The following is a 21655-nucleotide window of genomic DNA, read 5'->3' as shown; positions in this document are numbered from 1 at the left end:
AAGATACATTTTCAGGGAATGACTTATTTCATAGCTGATATAAATGCTGGATTATTTGTTGTGTTATTATTATATACGAAATACATCTCAATTTAGAATGAAACTTGAATAGTTGCATTTATGCCTTCAGCAGAATGGGACTTGTTTGTTCAAATACTAGATGTCTCATTGATTATTTTGCCCTTGCTTTAGAGAATCCCAAAATTACATCATAGATAAGGGCAAAATAAAACAAGGACATTGCAATATAATTATTGCCATATACTTTTCTGTATTCTTCTACTGAAAATAAGAAATTGTTTCATGTAACGTACTAAGAAGGTGGTTTCATTTCATTAAGACTCAGTACTCCGCAGAATGGGCAAAAAAGCTAAGTGGTGCAAGAAAACAGTTCCCTCTGGAATTTGGACAAGCTCATGCAATTGTTAGCTGCAGTACTAGCATTGAGCACTGCGGTTGCTGAATCATGAATTTGACTAGAAAATTATACTGGAACTTTAAACTGAGCAAAGTACCGCCTTTGCATGCTGCAGTAACTTGATTCAGACTTCCCAGGGGATCTTCTCTGAATTTATTTAGAAACAACAGTATTGCTCCTGAGGTCACATTAATGTCATAAAGGCTTCATTATAACTTCAGAAACTATACATGCAATTAGTTTAGGAGGTCAAATAAGGACTGCATCCTAAGCTGCTGCAGTATCTTGTAATCCTTTTTAGGCTTGAATAAATAAAAGATTGTTTCCTGATATGGATGCAAAGAAGTGAGATCTTGACAAAAAATAATGTGTTTTCTAGAAGGGGTTAATTTGTTTCTAAGAGTGAAAACACCAGAGAACAAACAGTAATTTGCTCAATTGCACAGCAAACTTAAAAAGTTTGAAAAGCTGTTTGTGCAAGAAAGATGATCACAATTTAGTTGTTAAAAAGCATGTTATATGTATTCTTTCACTGATGGAAAAGTAAATACATAGTGATTGCTTTTTGTGTAATACTTCGATTAAATTGTGCACAATAGAGTCTATTAGGGAATTTCATTCAGAATCTGAATAACTCATTAAACAAGCTGCAAAGTAGAAATAATGCTGTGCATAGTTAAATTTACATGTTTTGGTAATTCCTCAAGTTATAGTAATTGCAGAAGCAATAGATTCAATATGCTTGTTGGAACTTAGATGACATGATATCAGAATTAATATTTTGATGATGAATGCTACATTTTCAAACAGTGTGAGAGCAAGAGAAGTGTAATGAAAGGTTTTTAATAAAACTTTTTAAGAATGCTTTTTATCTTTAGTTTAGCTGGTGTTACCATTGATAGACATTAAAGCTATAAAAATTAAGTAAATCAGTGTCATTCAGTTTTCCTTATTTAAACTTCAATGACATATAGCACCAGAATTTCTGTTATTTAAAAGCTTCTAAATTCACTAATTCTTCTTCTTTCATATACACTTTAGAAAACAAGAGTAATGTTGTAGTTTCTTTTTTAATGCTTATATCCTGAACAGTCTGTTAATGTTATTCTGGATGCTTTTTGTTGATAGATAATAAATACACTTGTTTACTTGATTGAATTGTTCCTATGAAGCTAGTTTATTCTATCCTTAGTCAGAATAAGTAGTTCTGTAAGCCTTTAACAGTCTTAAACACTTTATTCCTCAGTGATTTTAGGGATTAGTAATTCTGCTGTCCAGCAATAAGGATAGAATTAATTTCTGCATGAGAATAGAGATAAAGGATTTAATAATGTGATTTGTGGCTGCCTATAGTATGTATTCCTAAAATATGCCAGAGTTCTTCATTTTTTTTATATGTACTTAGCTATTTACAATCAAAATAATACAAAACTGTTAATAGTGCAGTGTAACCCTACCTGCATTAAATGGAAAAATTAAATATACAAATCTAGTACATAGAAGAAAGAACATTTAGAAAAACAATGCCTTGTAAAACTGTGGAAGGTCCCCAAAAAACAGATTAAAAAAGATCTTCATGAAGTTATTTTAACACTAGTAATTCTTGCATGTGAGTAGATGATGGTTTGACAAAACAATTATTTCTGAATTTCCCATCTAAATCATTTATTTGTTGTAGTCTGCTGTTAAGATGTTTCCTAGAAGCTTCCTAGCCTCTGGGGAATAAAATTGTGCTTCCTCTTTCTGATTTCATGAATCTTTGTTTTCTACAAAAGGAGACTGCCTCAGTGTGATTCACACAGGGTACTCTGACACAAAATAGCCGGTAGCTTTGGAGCTAGAGCACGTTTCTGGAAAGTGAGGAGATGAGAGTCGACTCTCCTCAAGGTGACCTGGGAAATTGTTAAGAGATGAGAAACTTGGGTTAAGTGTTGAGAAGGGCATTTTCATTTAATGGTCTATACTTAATAAGCCACTGCAACTCTATTAGGTGAGGATCTTAAACTTGTCACTCTCTTAGATGTGTTCTGAGCATGCCTGAAGTCCCCTTCAATGATTAGGTTGCTTCTTTGCCCACTTCAAGGAGAGCTTAGTCAGGAGCTAATTGCTTTAGGAGAGGAGTGGTCAGTGTATCTCATTCTATGATGAGAAATTGGGTAGCAATTCTCAATCCAGCAAAGTTGCACTTTGATTTCAGGTGAAAGCATGTAGCATTCACTAGAGTTCCTGTGGTATCTGAGCAAGGCTTTTGAGAATCAGAACTTGAAGATTTTAAGTATGTATCAAATGTTTCCTGTGGTATTTTGGCCTCTTGTTTTGTCCTGTTCCCCCATATTGCGGCTTCCCTTATCTGCCTGTGGAGAAGTGGCAGACTATATTCAGTTTCATTGAACACCCATTTGATAGGACTTCTGAACAAATTCGGTTCTGCCTAATCCCTGAAGCTATTGACTGTTCAAATTCTTCACTGCAGCATTCATCAGGGTCTTCCTCCCTTATTTCAAATAATTAAGGCCTTTCAGAACTGAGGTTTTAGATGTAGTTTGCCTAATGTTTTTTTGTTGTTGTTTAAGTCTCTAACATTTAAACATGCTTTTAGGTAATTTAAATGTTATTACTTTTTCAGAGCCAGGATCTTGTCTAAAATATGACTGTTAATTTGGTTAGAAAATCACAAAAATCCTACCTTTTTTGAATAATTAGATTTTGCATCAATTTTGAATTTTATGTAGTTAAAATCAAGAGTTGACCTTTATTGCCGTTTTGATCTGCAGAGTAAAAATGCAATTGTATATTTTAGTGTTGATAAGCTGTATTTACCTTTTGGCTCATTCATCATCAGTAATACTGGTACCTACATTCTAATGATACAAAATTTTAATTAACAAATTTTTAGGGAGATCAAAATAAAACTTGAGTTGGTAGAATCTAAATCCAAGCCAAACACATGCCAGCTGATTGATGAACACTGTGTTACTTGTAATTTGAACGGATCTGGAAGGTATCAAGAAATAACTCAATACTGATATAACCTGCATTACATAATGTTTCTTTGGAATCAATTTACAGCAAAAAAATGTGTTTTTTAAAAAAAGATGGAGAATGCTGTGAGAACATTGTAAGTGCAAGAGAATAAGTCACGTTATGGCTTGAAGACATTTAAATTAGTCTTTACCAGGCACAGTTTTTCTCTTACTAGCAGTTAGCAATTTTCTCTTACTAGCAACTTGTCATTGGAATTTAGATTAGCAATCAGTGCTTTCTCTGAAATTTTATCTCATGCAAGATGTTAGATCTTTTTTCTCCTAGGTTTTAAGCAACAGACAGGAAATCAGTGTAATTTTCCGTGGGTTATCCATTTTCTTTTTTTTTTCTTTTAATACATGAATAGGGTGGAGAGCATTGTTACTACCATGGAAATATCAGAGGTGTCAAGGATTCCAAAGTTGCTCTTTCAACTTGTAACGGTCTTCAGTAAGTGTATTTCTCATTTTTCAAACAAGGCCATTAACTAATTACTGCTCTTGAATATTATCACTTAATGCATGATGGACTGAAATTCTCCAGGCCCAAAGATTTTTGAGGTTTTGATTTACCAGTACCAGCTATGCCAAACTGCTAACACGTTTTTTAGTCTTTAAATAAAGTCTTTTGATACTGTCTCATGAAACCTTTTGAGTATGGCAAGCAACAATAAATATTTCACCAAGATGCCTTATTAAGGTGGGGGATAAACAAGAATTGTACTTCAGCAGTATGCTCAGTATTCATGCATGATTCTATCAGCCTACAGAATAATTGATCTTTTTATTAGATTATGCAAGGAAAAAATGTAAGATATTAGTCCTTACTAGGATTTGTTACTCACCTCATTCTGCATGCTAATATGAGTCTTAGGACTCCCTTTTTCCAAGGTCAAATATTTACTCTTTGGTATTTTATCATTACATCACCACTACGTGCAGTGTTATTTCATGAAAATGTGCCTGATTTCTGAAAAAAAAATACTAGTTTTTGCTGTATAGAGTGGAAATGTATGTATATGGAATTTAATATTGATCATATTTTCGGCCCCAAGTTTGGTTTTATTTAGTCAAAAATCTTATGTTGGAGTCAGGTTAATTCCCATGTAATCCTAACTATCACTTCTGTTTCTCCATGTCCTAGTGGCATGTTTGAAGATAGAAATTACCTGTACATGATAGAACCAATGGATTTGACCCACAGTACAGTAAGTTTATTTTGATCTGATTTTATACTTAATTTGGAAAAGAGAGTGCTCAAGAAATAGTAAATAGAAGTATTAGAATAAATCAGTAAACGTGTGACCTGCCTTGTCTATTCATAAGAAAAACAAAAGTATTGTAAAATACCTGACTGGAATTTACTTAAGGCAAGAAATGTGCAAGCATGAGCTGCTTAAGATCTTTCTTTGCTTTTCTTTCATCTTTATTTTTTTAGTCATTGTTAATCATTTAGATATTGGAAGTAGAGTAGTAAGATATATTCCATAGCAAATGGCTATGGAATGTCAAAGTGTTTATTAATTTGTTCTAGTACTTGAACTAAAGGATTTATAAATTCATAGGAGGGATCTGTGGAAGTCATCTGTCTTAAAGCAGTTGGATCCAAATTTGAAGCTGAATCAGACTGCTGCTTGATCTACCGTGTTTCCAGAAAGAGTTTAATGAAGTAGATAATTATATCTGGGTATCTTAGACTTTATATGTGTTAAGTCACTGTATAGCTTAAATTATTCTGATCCAGCATAGTCACATATTCATATATTTATATGTAATTTGGAATTTTATTTATGCAAATATATTATCTAGAATTATTTTTTCAAATATTCACTTCAAATGTTAAATATAATACAGCTGTTCCTAAAACTATCTGCTAATAGAACTGACTACATTTCACAGACAATAATAAAAACAGGTAGGTTTCTATCTTTTGAATGGTTCAAAGGTTTGACTGATTTTCAGCAGAATGATTCTGCAACATAGAGACATTAAGGTTCATATCATATTTAGTCTATAGGGTCTATTCTAGGTGCTGTATCACATCTCTCAAATTTGCCTTGCTTTAGTACTTACAGTATATGATAAGTAACATAACGCTGCAGAACTGATTTGTTTTAGCGACTACAAAGATGAACTTGTAGCCCAGAGAAAGATCTACAAAATCTTTGACTCCTGAAGCTTTCAAAGAAATGGAATCAACATTCAGAGGAATCAGTATCATTTGGATGGTCAACTCTTGGATTGTAAAGGAAATAATACAGATGCTAAAAAATGTTACATCTAAAAAGACTGATGTTTCTCAGTCTCCTCAAAAAACATATTACATGCCATGTATTAAGCCATGTAATGCATTTTGATGTAACGCGTATTCATAGGTTGTAAGGTTGAAAACTGACAGTACAGATACAGTAAATTAATGGAAAAGTTATTTATACAATGATATAAGTATAGTAGTCAGAGGAGAAATTATAGAAGTGAGATATACCTTCTGCCAATTTTGTTGAGGATTCAAGTGGTAGAATTCTAAATGATAAGAGGACAGATAAGTATTTTTCTCAAAACTTTTGAAGATCAAAATAATACAGCTACAGAGTTTTCAGTAGCTCATACTTTGATTGTACTATGTGAGATAAATATCTCAGGCCACAGGCTTCAGCGTGTAGGTTAGTCAGCTTGATTAACCTTAACTGTGGCAGGTGTTACATAAAACATCTTTTTCCAGTGGGGGGGAAAAAAAGGCAAAAATGTGCTGTATTTTCCTTCTGTTCATTGTGTATTTTTCACAGAAATTACAGAACAGTAGCCTCTTACCCTTTGAAAAGAATTGCTTGTTTTGGCAGCCTCTGCAGAAGAGGTGTTACAGAAGAAAAGACAGGTATCTTCTAGAGCAGATACCAAAATATGATAATTTGGGGCATGTCAGACTTCTAAAGAAAGCATGCATTAAAAGTGTTCTTTTTATTGGTGTACTCAACAATTAGGGTGAAAAAAGCCTCTTAAAGATACCGTATTGATTAGTTTCTTGCATTTTGCTGCAATTAGGAAGATAGATTTTTGTCATAAATAGTAAGCATATCCTTGCATTTCTTCTGGGAGAGGAAAATTTCATCTAAATATATATATATATATATATATATATATATATATACACTCTTTAACTTGATTTATATAAGTAAATGGTTTACATTCTCTAACACAAGGATTTTAAAGGAGTTTTTTTTTTTCAAGTAATCTCAAAACCAGCTGTGATATCTGAGTTTTTCAGGACAGTGAATGGGCTGAAGCAGAGTAGCTCCATGATTTACTTAAGATTGCAAGCATTTTTTCAAATTAGTGCTATGCCAAATCAGTACTAAGTTTGCGTGCAAAAAATAATAAAAATTATAAATACTGAAAGAAATACCTCACTTTTCACTTGCTAATTATTAATTAGAAGAAAATGTCATATATTTTTCTTGCCAGGAAAGTAAAAGTAGGCCACATATCATCCAGAGAACTTACGGAACACAAGCCTCCAAGCAGTTGCGGAACCTTGGTATGTTTTTGCTTATTAGTTTTTCAATATTAGATATAATTGTATGTATAACTTGAACAATTTGAATATTAGGCTAGTAGAGTCTATTTAAATTGCTGATTATTTAGAAAAACTTGAAAAATGAATACTAAAATTATTTCACAATTATTGTAGTGGAATCAAAAGCAGATTAAAAGGCTTTTATTCATAAAGACCTGTATTTAGCGTTCTGCAAATCACTTAATTTAATCAGTGATATTAATGCTATTGAGGACAAAAAAACAAAAGAAAGCATATGTCCTAAGCCAAATTTGCAATCTTTCTACCTCCCCTTGCATGCTTTAATTCTAACTCTAGATTTCTGAATGGCTTGTGTTTTTATATGAAATATTTAACGTATATTTTAAAAGAATGAACTTTTCAGTATCAAAGTTATTCTAATTTTGGTGATCTTAATCCACTTTTGGTTTAGACACTGTATATCATTAGTTTAAAATAATGCTATGAAATTCTTCAATTCTAATTTGTACAGAGACTGATTCTAGTTCTGAATGGCCCTTTCTCTCTGAACTACAGTGGCTGAGGAGAAAGAGAAGAAAGAGAGCAGTGAGTAGAAATGTGACCCCGAGTTAAGACCATTTATAAAAACATGGCCAAAAACGTTCATTTTCCGATTTGAGTGAAGAGGGGCCTTATTTTATTATTACAATTATTTTATTATTATTTATTTAATTATTTTGGTAGCTTAACATTGATATATAATGCAATTACCAATAAAACAATACAATTCTTCTAAAAGCAAAACTCAGAAGTTCAGTAGTGAAAATGAGTTTAGAAAGTGGTTTTAGGTTTTGAGTCTCCTTTTTTATAAAGATTAATTTTGGATGAGGTATTGCTATTTGAAGGTATCTGACTTTATTTTTATTTGGCATGTTAAATAGTATGATCAAAGAAGAACTCCAAATAAGGACATCTCATTTGACTGGGTTATTGAGAGAACCCAGTTGATAGTCCTTATGATCCCCGTATGCGTGAGAGCTTGGGGAATAATTGAATTTAAGAAAATTAATTGGTATTTTTCCACTGTCTTATACAATCTTGGTATATTTTTTGAAGGGCCTATTTATTTTTACTAACTTTCTCCTTAAATCTGTGATGAATAGTAAAGTAAACTAAGAGTTTCTAGTGTTGAGATTTTTCTCCTTTGTGAAAATAAGAGAGCAGAGAAGCAGTGGCAGCTTCTGCATTGAACCGAAAAGTAGATTCTAAACTTATTCCTAATGTTGTGACTCAGATTTTCAGTCAGTGTCAATTATCAAAACTTGCTAAGTTAGTGGAGCTATGATGATTTACCGTAGTTAAAGGTCTGACCCAGTTCTTACAGGCTTGCACACCCTACATAATATTTCTAAGTAACCCTGTTATATCAGCAGCTGCACTTATTTTTGAAAATCACTGCATCTTCATGATTTCTCAGAGAATTTCTTTAATCCATCAGGCATCTCGTGGTATCTTTGAAGAAATGAAATATTTGGAGCTCATGATAGTCAATGACCATAAAATGGTAAGTATATCAATTCAGTGATTTCTTTTGATTATTATTCGTAGAGTGATATACAGCACTGTACATTATACATACTTTTGGGTCAAAGATCTCATTTATGAGCAGCTGTTAATGATAATACTGTAAGATCTAGTCCAGGCCATAATAACTAATAAAGCTGAATGTAACTTAATATTTTCTATGGCACTTTTGTTTTTAAATAATGTCTGAAACACCATGGTATTACACAGAAAATTTAGTATGCCCATAATTATATCCTGTTTTCAAAGAGGTAAAGAAAGAGGTCAGAATTTGTTACTTTGACTTTAGTTTAACTAACTTAAATTTTAATGTAGCAAAGCCTGTAGACAAAACTGTCTCATGGTTCTTCATGGCTATTCCATGCTTATAAACACAATTTGTGAAGTAGAAGATAGGTGGTTTCTTTCATTCAGGAACCGTTTGTCATATATTTAAAAAAATACATACTTTTTCCCCCCTTTTGTCTAGTGGGATAACTGGAAAAAATGAGATCAGATGACATTTGTTATTTAAATTTATTGCTCTCGCTAATTATGCCAAGTAAGGCTATCAAAGTGTCAATATGATACCCCTATAAAAATCAGAAGAGAGGTGACTGGAGAGTAATATGTTTTGTAAGGGTGAGATTCTTGTTCAGTTTCCACATCATGGGAATCCCACATCTTAGTAGTGAAAGATTTTAACCAGTAAACTATTGAATAGAAAGCAGATTGTTGTTGCTACCAGTCTTAATTTTTTTAAGTTACATATTATTTTCTCCTTCAACCTTCCTTCCCTCAATTTTTTTCTGTTTTTTTTTTTCTGGTAAAATGCAGATATCCCCATAAATTGGTGAAAATACCTTTTTTCCATAAGAATTCTGAGGAGAAAAAGTGGCCAGCTGTGCCCTTCAGGGTCTTTCCTTTTAAAGAGGAAATGACATCCCTTTTTCTGAACTACACCACAGAAGTCTTATTTGTACTGGAGGAAGTAGACACAGGTTCAAAAGAAATAGCTGGGGCTGTACAGCGTTTATATGTAAAAGTCATATAACATGTATCCCTTGAGCTGCGCTTTATTCTGATGAGTAGTTGTCATTTTGTACTATGGTAGACTCTAAACTGCTTTGGTAGTCTGAAAATCTGGTCTACAGGACTTCTCTGAAGTAATTCCTTCATTGAGTCCAATAGCTACATTTTAACCAGAACATATTTGCAATGGAAAAATATTCAGTATAGGTTTAAAAGTTTTTTAGTAATGAAGAATATACTGCAACCAACAGCAAGTTACTCTATATCACTTATCTTTCTCAATGATTAGTTGACTTAGAAGCATCTAAGGGTCATCATTTGGCTTAGTCTTAGTATTATTTTGCTTCTGTGTGAGCAAGACCTCTTTATAAATCAAATTCTGTTGATCAAACAGTTCAAGCTTATTCTATGTACAAATAAAATAAATTTCTGTAAGAGCTCATTAAATTTATCACTCTTGCATATTTTCACAGTGGTTTTATGTTGTTGTAGTGGGCCCTTTTGTCAGTGCTGAAGGACAATTTTAAAGAGCCAGGAATAGCTGGTATCAGAGCAGGATGAAATATTTTGTACTCGTTCCAGTGCTGAATAGACAGATAATATAACCTTCCCACTTCTGTTTCATAAATTATACAAATACTCTGGGCTAAAAATAACCTATATTTAATCTGTGTCAAATCAGCAATGTGGAGGGAATTTGAATGGGTAGGAAGACTAGGACAGAAATTTCTTCAACTGTTTTCATTTGCAAAGCCAACTGGTAGGAAACTATTCTAAGAGTGCTTACATATTAGTTGTATGGTGATAGGGTACAGTAACTGAAGTTATGGATGTTTTGTCATCTTGTTTGAGGTCTGTGGTTGGTGTTTCTTATGAACAGATAGCATTTCTATGTCTGTTTCCTCTGGCCTCTCTTGTTACAGACATGCTTAACTGACAACCATCCTTTTCCCTATGCTTGTTACAGACACTGACTGGTGTCTCCTTGCAAGTTTTATTTGTTAGAACTTCAGAATACAAACACTCAAGGTTATTTGCTTCAGAGTTGTCAGTGACTCAGAAGCAGGTAATGATTTTTTTTTTAATGAGTAAAATGGATATACTTGAGGAAGTGTTCACACTTCCTTGAGTCCAGGAATTTATTAAGTGTTCTTTTAAGGTTTTCTGCTTACCGGTAGAGGGCAGATTTCTCCTGCAACAAGATTATATGTTGGAAGAAGTATCAAACCTCTTTGGACATTGTTTTGTTAAGTGGTTAATATTACATATTTCCACAAAGTTTTCATTTCCTGTAGCACTAAAGATGCACCTAAATGTATTTAACTAGGTTGCGTTTTTTACAGACTTAACTCTGCTTTATTTTTGTTAGAGAAGCTGCATTTAAAGACATTATGTCATATGCTGGTATTGATTTTGACATTTAAATAGTCTTCTGAAACCACGAACGTGTTCAAAGCCTGTAATTTTACCTTTCCACTCTGTGAAAGTTTAGGATTGCCTCAAAACAGCAACCTTTTTCCCCCTTATTTTTGTTCTAGTATCCTGGATCTCCATAGAGCAAATAGAATCATAGAATATCCTGAGTTGGAAGGGACCCATAAGGATCATCAAGTCCAACACCTGGCACCGCACAGGTCTACCCAAAAGCTTAGACCATGTGACTAAGTGCACAGTCCAAACGCTTCTTAAATTCAGACAGGCTTGGTGCAGTGGCTACTTCACTGGGGAGCCTGTTCCAGTGTGCAACCACCCTCTCGGTGAAGAACCTCTCTTCCCGATGTCCAGCCTAAACTTCCCCTGCCTCAGCTTAACACCATTCCCACGGGTCCTATCACTGGTGATCACGAATTAGATTCCCATAGCACTGCAGATTAGAATCCCATAGCACTGCAGCTAAAAGTGTTTATGTTTGAGAATAGTAATAGAGGAGCTTTGGGTATTAAAATTAGCTGTGCATATACTGGTAAGACAGCATTGTGGAACTTAACAGAGAATGACTGCATATGTAGAAAATTACTGCAGTCAAATGAATGAGTCTCAGCCATCATTAAAGAGTTTGGTGAACTTTGTGTTGTCTCTATGGCAGTTTGTCTGTATAAAACTAGATTGCTTGTGCAAAAATAACTGGAATTTACAGGGGTGGAAAAAATGTTATCTAATGTGGTGGAGGTGTCATATTTCTTGATAACACTTTTTTGACTTTCAATTTGAGAAATACAGATTATTTAATTTTAAAAGTATAGATGTCTCAATTTTAATTTCACCTTGACTCCAATTGTAATTCTGGAAACCAGGGAGTTTTTTTCTGTAATTCCAGTTTAGGAAGGTAGTTGATCATCTAACTAACTTCTCTTGATGGGAGTAACTCCTGAGATGTTCAAAGAGTCTAGACCCTCTTGTTTCAAGGACTCTGAGGTACCATGTTTCAGAGTGGGAATAGCTGGCATTTTCGTGGAACTTGATAATATTGCTCATTAGGTAATGCCATGTGCTGTTTTTAACCAGTAGCTGAAATTAGTAAGAATATTTTTTGTGAAGATTTGTTACATTCTTTGTTCTATGCATTTTTTTGTTCCTTTTTTATCCAGGGATTCTTGAATATGAGATTCAGGCTGTGATCTGCAAAGTTTTTGAGTTTGTCCCTTTGTCTTTCCTAAAATATTAATTTTACTTCTTTGCTGTAAAAATAATGAATTAGTAATAAATATTTAAGTTCTCACTGTGTTCTACTTTTTCTTCTCCTTTTAGTTCAAAAAGCATCGCTCTTCAAATGCATACACGAACAATTTTGCAAAATCTGTGGTAAACCTTGTAGATGCTGTAAGTATCAATTTGTCTTCGGAAAATGGTATCACTAATTTAATTAGTTTAGTTCTGTATTTAAAAAGTTAACATTAGCAGATATCTGATAAAAAAGAAAATGAGCAGCTATAATAATTGCATTTTAAAACTCATTTCCAGCTTCTCTGCAGAAAGGTAGCCTGGGGTGAATGTGTAAGAAACCATCAAATTTTTCTTGGCATTTTTCTCAAAGCTTGCACCTTCCAGAGTCTACCTTTGGCAAGGTGGATTTCAAACTTGAAGGAGCTTTTAGCATTATTCAGTGCTTAAGAATGAGATGTAATCAAGTTTAGATTCGTGAAGTAAAACTAACCTAAAGTGGTTGAAGCTGCAACTGTAATTCACAAAAGATACACATATCTATTGGGAGAAAAATAGAAGGTGTAAATAAAAATTCTCCTTTATAAATCTGTATAGCTTAAAACTAAAATCCCGTTGTAGTGCATCATAAATGGGTACCACCGATACAGATACCATACTTGTGTTTGTGACTAGAGTAATTTTACACAGAGCACACAAACTAAAGGTAAGATTCGTTGGAAAAATTTGACCTTGTCTCTTTTCAGAGCTGTGTTAGTAGCGAAAGCAGGATGGATTCTCTGGTAGTGATGAATGCGGACTACCCAAATTCTGACTCAAAGTCCCCTTTGCATGTAACTTTATCAATACCAATAGAACTGTGTGATAAGATTCAAAGCAAAATATTGTCAATAGTTTGTTTAGCTTGGAGGAAGCAATGAAGTATTTGTATTTAATGTCTTACATATAAAGTATTACATATATTGAAAATGTAGGTGAATACACAAAATACTGGAAGTGGGAACTAGAAAAGTTTTGTGTAACCATCTGAAAATACTAAATATAAATAATAGAAATAATATTGCTACAATTCATATTGCACATTTCAAAAGAAAAGGTGGTAGCTTCATCTTTTTCTTATCTGATCATTATTTCTTCGTATTTCTGTTGCATTTTAACAACTATTTAACTGTTTTTCCTTTCTCTGATTATTCCTTCTGTTTTTCCATTTTTCTTTGCCATGTGTATATTTACAGAAATATTCAGCTTCTTTCCAGTGTAGAATTCAGTCCAGTCATAGAGATCTTTCAAAATGATGTCCTCGGGGCCTTTTCTTTAAATGGAGCATGAAAAGGAGCAGGAATTTCTGCCTTGTTATTCCCTTATGTTCATAAGAATCTAGCTGTATTTCTTACTGAATATTACAGGGAAAAGGATACTGACTTTCAGAGACTTTCAGTTTCTCTGCTCTCTATGCCATCCTTTCCTTCCTGTTCACTTCAGGAAGTATAGTTTTCATCTCAGCAAACATAAGTGAGAGCTTTATTGATCCAGCCATATGTAATTTCTGAGTTTTTCATTCAATCAATTTCATTGATTTCTTTCAAGTAGTTAACCATTTCTGTGGGTATGTCCTCAGCCTGCCTCCCTCACACCAAAGCATATTAGTATTCTTTTTCCTTAAAAGTTCTTGGACAAAACTGAGCTGGTCTGGTTATTCTCTCATTTTACTGTGTTTATTGCCTTTTCTTCCAAGCTGAATATTATGCACTGACTTTATTTATTTTTTTTAGTAAGGGTAAAGCTGCCTTGACACAAAAGAGTAGGGTGTTATCTATTATAACTGCAGGAGGATATTTGCAATTCACATTGTGTAGTGCAGGTACGATTTGGAAAAAAATATAATAACATTTTAAATGTGGTGCCTTATGGAAATGACCAAGTAACTTTTGAATATTTTATAGATTAAGTAGCTAATGGATAAATTGTAAAAGCTTTTCAAATCATAACTGAGCATATTTGGTCAGTAAGTGTTCTTCATGTCCCATGAAATACTTCAGATTGGCAGACTGTCTATTATAGGTAAAGAATCTATCTCTCGTAGATCTGCAGTAACCTTAATTAATAAAATTTGGCATCTTATGTCCTGATCCTAAAGTGAGCAGCTGTTTTATTTCAGTAGCAAATACCACGCACAAAGCTAAAAATGATATTTTAAAGTTGTCTTGTAATTGTTAGGGCCTGGTTGTAATTATTAGGGACTGGTTGTCATTTACTTGCCTCCTGCTACAGTGACATTAAAATTAATGTAAAATCTAATATTCTTAATTCTCACATTGCTTAAGTGGCATAAAGGGATCATAATATAAATGAAAATCAAGCTTTGTGTGTCTTAATTTTTGCATCTATTGGAGAAAACTGAGAAGTTACTTAATCTTGACTTGAAGAGTTGGCTTTGGTTTTCCTTCGTTTTTGAAATCTTTTTTCTTTGAGATCATCCTGTGTACATTTCCATTTCTACTTCGTTGATTTTTATACAGGTTTTGTGCAAAAATGAATAGTGAAATCATTTGATATGAGAATTATAAAGAAAATGGAATAACTCAAAAAAAAAAACCAGCAAGTTTTTTTGTTTGCTTGTTTGTTTGTTTTTCATCTAAAACAAAAGTTAGGTTGATTGGATTATTAACTTTTAGGAAATCCAAGGCATTACCAGCTAACTGTTTTCCCGTGTTTCCCTCCTGATTTATCCCTCTTGTCCTTCCGCTTTACTCTTACTGGCTAACTGTGCATGTTTGACCCAGTGTTCTACTCCTGTGCCTGTCCTGTCTCTGCCTTCAGATATACAAGGAACAGCTGAACACCAGGGTGGTCCTTATTGCTGTGGAAACTTGGACAGACAGAGATCGTATTAATATTCACCCTGACCCACTGCAGATGCTTCATGATTTCTCCAAATATCGACAACACTACATCAAACAGCATGCTGATGCTGTGCACCTCCTCTCGTATGTACTATTATACAATGACTGAGACTGTTACAGTTTTATATACTTTGCTGTACACTGGTTTTGTCTACCTGTCTGTTATTGCTTACTTTTTTGCTTGGTAGTCATTACATTAACACCTGTCTTCCTCAGCAAGTTCAATCTATTTTTTAATGTGTTAGTCTATTTTTAATACGTGTAGTATCTACCATGGTTTTGTTGATTTTATATATATGCAAAATAAAATGTTAATGTTTTTGCAACCTGGAGACAGTGTCACATATTTGAAGTGTTTCCTGATGTGCCCTTAAGGAGGACACTTGGTTTTGCTAATCATCTATAATGTACTGCTTTTCCAGTAAAGAGCAGGAGAGGGCAGAGCTGACGGTATTATGTGTTGCCACAAGAGCATTCCAGTTACTGTATTTGTTCATACATCATTTGTTCATATTTGTTCATATGTCATTCAGCTGCAGTGACATTTATTAATGGAAGGTCTCCTCCTTTAGAGGTAAAATGAATTTTTTTCTGTCATGTGAGACACTGCATTTTGAGGGAAATTCCACTTAGATCATTAGACACATCATCAACCCGAAGTAACAGTGTACTTTAATTCACAGCATTGTAATCAAAGAGGAGGAAGAAGTGTGTTCCCCTGTGTAGTGTAAAGATTTTGAGCCTTCTCCTAGCCATGCTACGGAGGATGGAATGACAAATCTTTTGTATGAGATCCTCCTATCATTCTACTTCTGCAAGGGAAGATAAAGATAGGGGATGAAGAATTTCCTACAGGCTCTGCCACAGCTGCAATGTCTTAATACAGGCATTGCAACACAATGCTAATTTTGCTTCTTATAAGATATGCAAAGTGCTGATGATGTGCTCTTTAATTATTTTTTGCATGTGTCGTCTCCCTTGCTGAATAGATGTTCCAGTTCTCTAAGTGTTACATGATTGTGAAGCAAGATTCTTTCGTAAATGTAAAGTATATTTCTGTTTCTAACAATGATAAGTGAGTGAAGAGTGCTACAGGAATCTTGCCTGAATTTCTTCACTTGAGTAACTGAATTGTAAAATTACTATTAAATGTTATTTTATAAAAAAATCTCTGAAAAAAAAATGACTAGAAGAAATTAAATAAAAGTTAGTGGTGCTGCAGGATGAGGTTCCAAAGAAGATGAAATCATAGTTGCTGTTTGGAATGAAAGATGAGAGTGTTCAAAATAAAATCAAGTCTGGAAAGGATAATAGGCGAAGGCTGGGCCTAATTTTCCTAAAGATATCTCAGTGTATCTGATAGGATTCTACCTTACGAGTATGTGCTGGTAGATTGTCAGTTTTATTCCTTTTGCTGTTTATCTTGCTCAAAAGCTAACAAAGAAATAGTTAGGGTAAGATCTTTCCCACAGTGTTCTGAAGCACTAGTATTCTTCAAAATAAAAAGTAGAAGTGACATTCTTACGAGCAGCCAGTTTTATGAAACAGATCCAGCAAACTAATGTTAGTACGCTCATATGATAACCAAATTTGAGACAATAATATCTAGATATAAATAATTACTTTTACTGAACTCATTCTGTATGGTGTTAGCAAGCTAGCCTAGGCTGCATTAGGTAGAGCATCTCTAGTAGGTCAAGGGAGGCGATCCTTCCTCTGTACTCAGCACTGCTGAGACCACAGCTGGAGTGCTGGGTCCAGTTCTGGGCTCCCCACTGCAATAAGATAGACATGGACATACTGGAGTGAGTTCCATGACGGGCCACAAATATAGTTAAGTCATTGGATCATCTGAAGTAGGAGTTGAAACTTGAATCATTTTGCTTTAAGACCATAATTTCAAAAATTCTCAACACTGATACATTTTAGTACAGAATTCCTTCTTGACAGATGATAAATTGGAATATATTCATTGTTATCTTTTTAAAGAAAATGTTGTTACTGAATTTTCTTAGGAATCTGGTTGGCTTATTTCTGGTTGGCTTGTTTATGGGTTGGGGCTAATACTGACTTTACAAGATAAACATAATACTTTGGTTGTATTAACTCTTTTCATGAGTTTACTCTATTAACAATAGCTTTTGATGTTAGATGAGGATTAATGTGCACGTAATGTGTGTGAAAGTTTAATCTTTCATTAAGTTCTTGGTGCCCAATCTTAGTTATTTTCACTTTGTTTTTATTTGTTCATAAGGAATGTGACATTTCATTACAAAAGGAGCAGCTTAAGTTACTTTGGAGGGGTTTGTTCTGTCACCAGAGGAGTAGGAGTGAATGAGGTAATCTTTCACCACCACTAAAATGAAGTAAAATAGAAACTACTTTATAACTATAGAATTAATACGTTACAGTATTCAGAGCTTTAAAGATAATTTGCATATTGAAAAGTTAAGACATCTCACAGGCAGTCACTATAGTACTGCTAACTATATTTTTCTTTTTAAGATTAATTTATTCTGTCTGCATTATACTGTCATGAGTATCATAAACTGTTTTTTTGTGTGGTTTTTTTTTTTTTTTTTTTTACATATTTGTCAAATACAGACCAAAAATCTCAGACTAAAGAATTTGAAATGTAGCACTGAAACTCCTTTGGGATTTTCTCACTGTAAGAGGCTTGATCTTCTGAGGTGCTGATGGCATGTAGCCGTTACTAATTTATTTTAGCTTAAAAGCTAAAATCATTAAAGCTAGTGTTGTTTTTTTTTTTCGTAGTAATATTTTTATCCTCAGAATAGTGTTAAATCTAATATGAAAATCTCATTTTGATGTGGGTTAATCATATTACACAAAAACTGTATTACCTATACAGGGAGAAACAGACTCCTTTCTGTAGGTTGACCATTGGACAGGGATTCCCTCAGAATAAGAGGAAGATTTTTCCATTAGAGACTTAGTTGTGTTTGTTTTCTTTATATGCACACAGAATTGTGATTGGCTGGACAGAATTACTTTGTGATGTAGTAGGTATGTGGTAAGCCAGGATGAGCTGGGATAATATTCATTACAGTAGCTTATACTCTTATGCTTGCTTTCTTTTTTTTTTTTTTTATTTGCTTTCCTCTTCAAATGCAGTATGGCCTCCCATTGGCCATGGCACAGGAATTAGCACAAAGTCTTGCTCAGAACCTTGGAATACAGTGGGAGCCAGCTGCCAGGAAACCGAGTATGTACATGGAGTCACCTTTTGTCCTCCTTAGCTAAATCTATAAATACTCTTCCTTTATAATATTTGAAATGAACACCAAACTTTTAACCATAGAAAAAGACATTTTATTTTTGGAAATATAACCGAAAACATTTCAGTTTAACCAAAGTGAGAGCCACCAGTTTAGCACTCGTTTTGCAATGACCTCAGCAATGTCCCGACTTAGGTTAGATTCATAACTGACATTCAAAGGTATAATGTAAAAACAACATTAGTTTAATTCAGAATTCCTTACCTATCATAATGTAATCTTTAATTCCTACAGAAATGTTACTGACTTTTTTTTGAAAAACACCTTATTTATAACTGAAGAAACTGTAAGAAGTTGTAACCTACTGACATTTGCTCAACTTGGTATCTGGCTGCTTCACAGCTGGATTAGATTGATGTGGCCTTAACACATGTGGAGTGGTGATACAAAAGCTGCTGTTAAAGCCTGTCTGGGGAATAAGAAACTTTTTTTTTCCCCCCTTGTATCTTGTAAGCAATTTGTCTACATTATCTCTCTGTTTCTTCTGTAAAACTGTGAATGATAGTAGCAACTTTATTTTGGAATCACTTCAGAAATCTGTGAATTAGGAAGCATTGTGAAGGGAGTGTTGTTTTGTAAAGCATCACTTTTGAACTGTGTAAACTTGGAAATGGCTAAAATATTTTGTTTTCTACATTGTTGTTTTCTGGTTATGGATAAAGCAGAGTTCATCTAATGTGGAAATCAATATTTTTTTGTCTGTAGGATATAAGGATTTTTAAAATGCTAGCTTAGTTTCCTTATTTGGATACCCTTTATAGAGGAAGATTAATGAGAGACCTGGATAGAGGAGAAATAGCCATAGAAATATTTGTGAGTATTTTCTGTTGAGGAACAGTATAGATTTAGTGCAGTAACCAGAATACAGAACGTTAATCTTTAAGACGTTCCTTCTTTGGTAGATGATTTTTATGGGTAGTTTATAACTTCTGTTTTACCAACGATAATATATTGATCTTTTGATTTTATTTTATGAATTTTGTCACTGTTGACTTACATGCTATAGCTGTAAGTAAACTAAATCCGCTTTCACTTAACTACTTTTTCTAATGAATTTTTGGCTGATTCACATATTGCTATTAATAACTATATGACAAAGAGGAAAAAAATATAGCCTGTCCTGTTACAATTTTCCTTCACGGTGTTCTGTACACATTTTAGGTTGGAGGAAGTGGGAACATTTTTAATCATCAGTATTGTGTACTACACAGAGCCTTGTGCTGCCTGTTTTGAGAGCATGTAGGGAAGAATGTTGCCAGCTATTTTTAGCTTTTTATACTGCCTGAAACTTAGTGTCGAGTCAAGAATGTGCACGTATAAGAATGTGAAATGACAACATTCATTGTAAGTATATTAACAGTTCTTCAAGTGGGCTGGTTTTTAGGGCTGTGCAGCGATGCAATCAGCTAAGCTTTGTATAATTAGTCAAGGTCCATTACTTATAGTGAGTACTTCATTGTAAGCATATTTATAACTGTTTTCCTTTTCTGTTGTATGTTGGTCTTGTCTGAGAAGAGTGTGACTGCACTGAATCCTGGGGTGGTTGCATCATGGAGGAAACAGGGTAAGTCCTAACTATCAGTAACTGAGGACTCTGGAATGAGTTCGTAGTTTACATTATGACATAAATATTTATGTACTGGACTTTGTCCATGTGTTTTATTACCAATAAATGAAAATCTAGCAGCCCAATCATTTAGCTAATTGGTTTATCATTTTCTATTTTTCTTTGCTATTGCCATTTTAGGAAGATATTCATAAATCTTAGATTTTGAAGTTCAAGGGAGTGTTATTCTCTAATGTTTTGTTACGCTTAAAATGACGCAAAAGTAAAGAATGTACATTTTCAATGAAATAAACCCATACTTTTTCCATACAGGTGAAAAGCATCATAATACAGTTTTGATAAGTGATATTCCTATTTTCTTCATAATTTTAATTATTTTTTCCAATTCCTTCAAAATGCTAATTTTGAACGAGCAGATCTCTCTTCTTCTGTTCAAATGAATAAAAGTAGAAAGCTGAATGCTTTCAGCAAGTGCTCTCAGTCCTTAACTAAACAGTTGTTGAAGTCTGAGGGGGAAGTATATCTATATAGGACAAGACCAAGGTTCATTGCCCTCTACACACTGCCAAAGATTCTTTATATTGTATTCTTTCTATTGTAAGCAATTGGGCAGAAAAGGAGAACTTCTGAAACATAGGTTTTTGAGTCCTAAGGTCCCTTCCTCCAAAATTCTTTCCCACTGCAAAAATCCTGGAGAAAATTAGTTATAAATAAGACAGAAGGAGCTTAGTTTGTTCACATACGATATCTGGAAATTGGTTCTGCGGTAGAATTACTGTGTGGCTTTCCTGTGGGCTTGTGTTTGCCAGCCACCTTATGAGTGCAGCAGAGAATTACAGAATGTTTGTTTCTGTAATATGAAGTAAGGCATAGATCAGAATAGATACTAGCTTCATTCTCATGGTGAACTCATCAAAGTAGCTGTCTCAGATAGAAATGTCAGTAGAAGATGTTGTGGAACAAACCTCTTCTGCAGATAAAGTAACAGTAAAAAAAATTGCCAGGAGCAGATCATAGTCACCCAGAAGCTGAAAAAGAAGCAATGAATGAAATAGGTAAATTGCTGCAGTGTAAAGCCTTTCACTTAAATCCATCAGTACCAAAATACCTTTTATTTTAACACAATAATTCAATGGGGAAATGTCAGTTCAATAGCAGTCAAGCAAAGCATCCTTTTCCAATAACATTTGGGAAAGGAATGGAGAACATCATTACGGCACTGTTACCCCCATCTTTAAGTGTGAATAGTTCTGATTCCCAGATCTCAAAACATGGCTATTAAAATTATTTGATGGTTTCTATATAAGAAGTGACTAATAAAATATGTTTTCATCAGAACGGGAAAGATATGGGGAACAGGAGATCGGAGAGAAGTCATCATAATCAGCATAGTAAATGATTACTGTCTTATGGTGTAAGAACTAGGGAGATGTGAAACAAGTCTGACAAATAGGTGGCAAAACAACCAGGATGAAAATTGTTCTTGTACCAGTCTATAATTAAACTGAGAAAATCCTGCTGTAGCTTCTTGTAGATGCTAAATGAGTTTGGGATAACTCATGGGAGAAAATACAATGAAGATTTTTAAATAAGACTAAACAAGGCTTCCCAAGCAAGTCCTTGAGCAGAAAATTGTTGAAAGCTGGAAAAATATTCTGTAAATAGTAGTACACCG

The 21655-nt window shown here is 33.8% G+C and overlaps 1 protein-coding gene across 10 annotated transcripts in view; it reads left to right on the top strand.

Moving 5' to 3' along the window:
- Nucleotides 1-21655, top strand: part of ADAM23 (ADAM metallopeptidase domain 23) — a 74598-nt gene that overhangs the window by 21059 nt on the left and 31884 nt on the right. For 5 of the 10 annotated variants that reach the window (XM_040561389.1, XM_040561385.1, XM_040561390.1 and 2 more), the window contains exons 5-15: nt 3810-3892; nt 4586-4649; nt 6904-6976; nt 7488-7561; nt 8454-8519; nt 10518-10616; nt 12299-12370; nt 15032-15198; nt 17369-17453; nt 18250-18340; nt 19929-19977. In XM_040561389.1, coding sequence (XP_040417323.1) covers nt 3810-3892; nt 4586-4649; nt 6904-6976; nt 7488-7561; nt 8454-8519; nt 10518-10616; nt 12299-12370; nt 15032-15198; nt 17369-17453; nt 18250-18340; nt 19929-19977 — 923 coding nt within the window. The remainder of the gene's footprint in view (nt 1-3809; nt 3893-4585; nt 4650-6903; nt 6977-7487; nt 7562-8453; nt 8520-10517; nt 10617-12298; nt 12371-15031; nt 15199-17368; nt 17454-18249; nt 18341-19928; nt 19978-21655) is intronic. The other 5 variants (XM_040561391.1, XM_040561383.1, XM_040561384.1 and 2 more) reach the window with 1 other exon arrangement.

This window comes from Cygnus olor, chromosome 6, assembly GCF_009769625.2.
Source record: "Cygnus olor isolate bCygOlo1 chromosome 6, bCygOlo1.pri.v2, whole genome shotgun sequence".
In the NCBI taxonomy this organism is placed as follows: Eukaryota; Metazoa; Chordata; class Aves; order Anseriformes; family Anatidae; genus Cygnus; species Cygnus olor.
The sequence above is the reverse complement of the archived record's forward strand: the minus strand, read 5'-3'. Positions and strand labels throughout refer to the sequence as shown.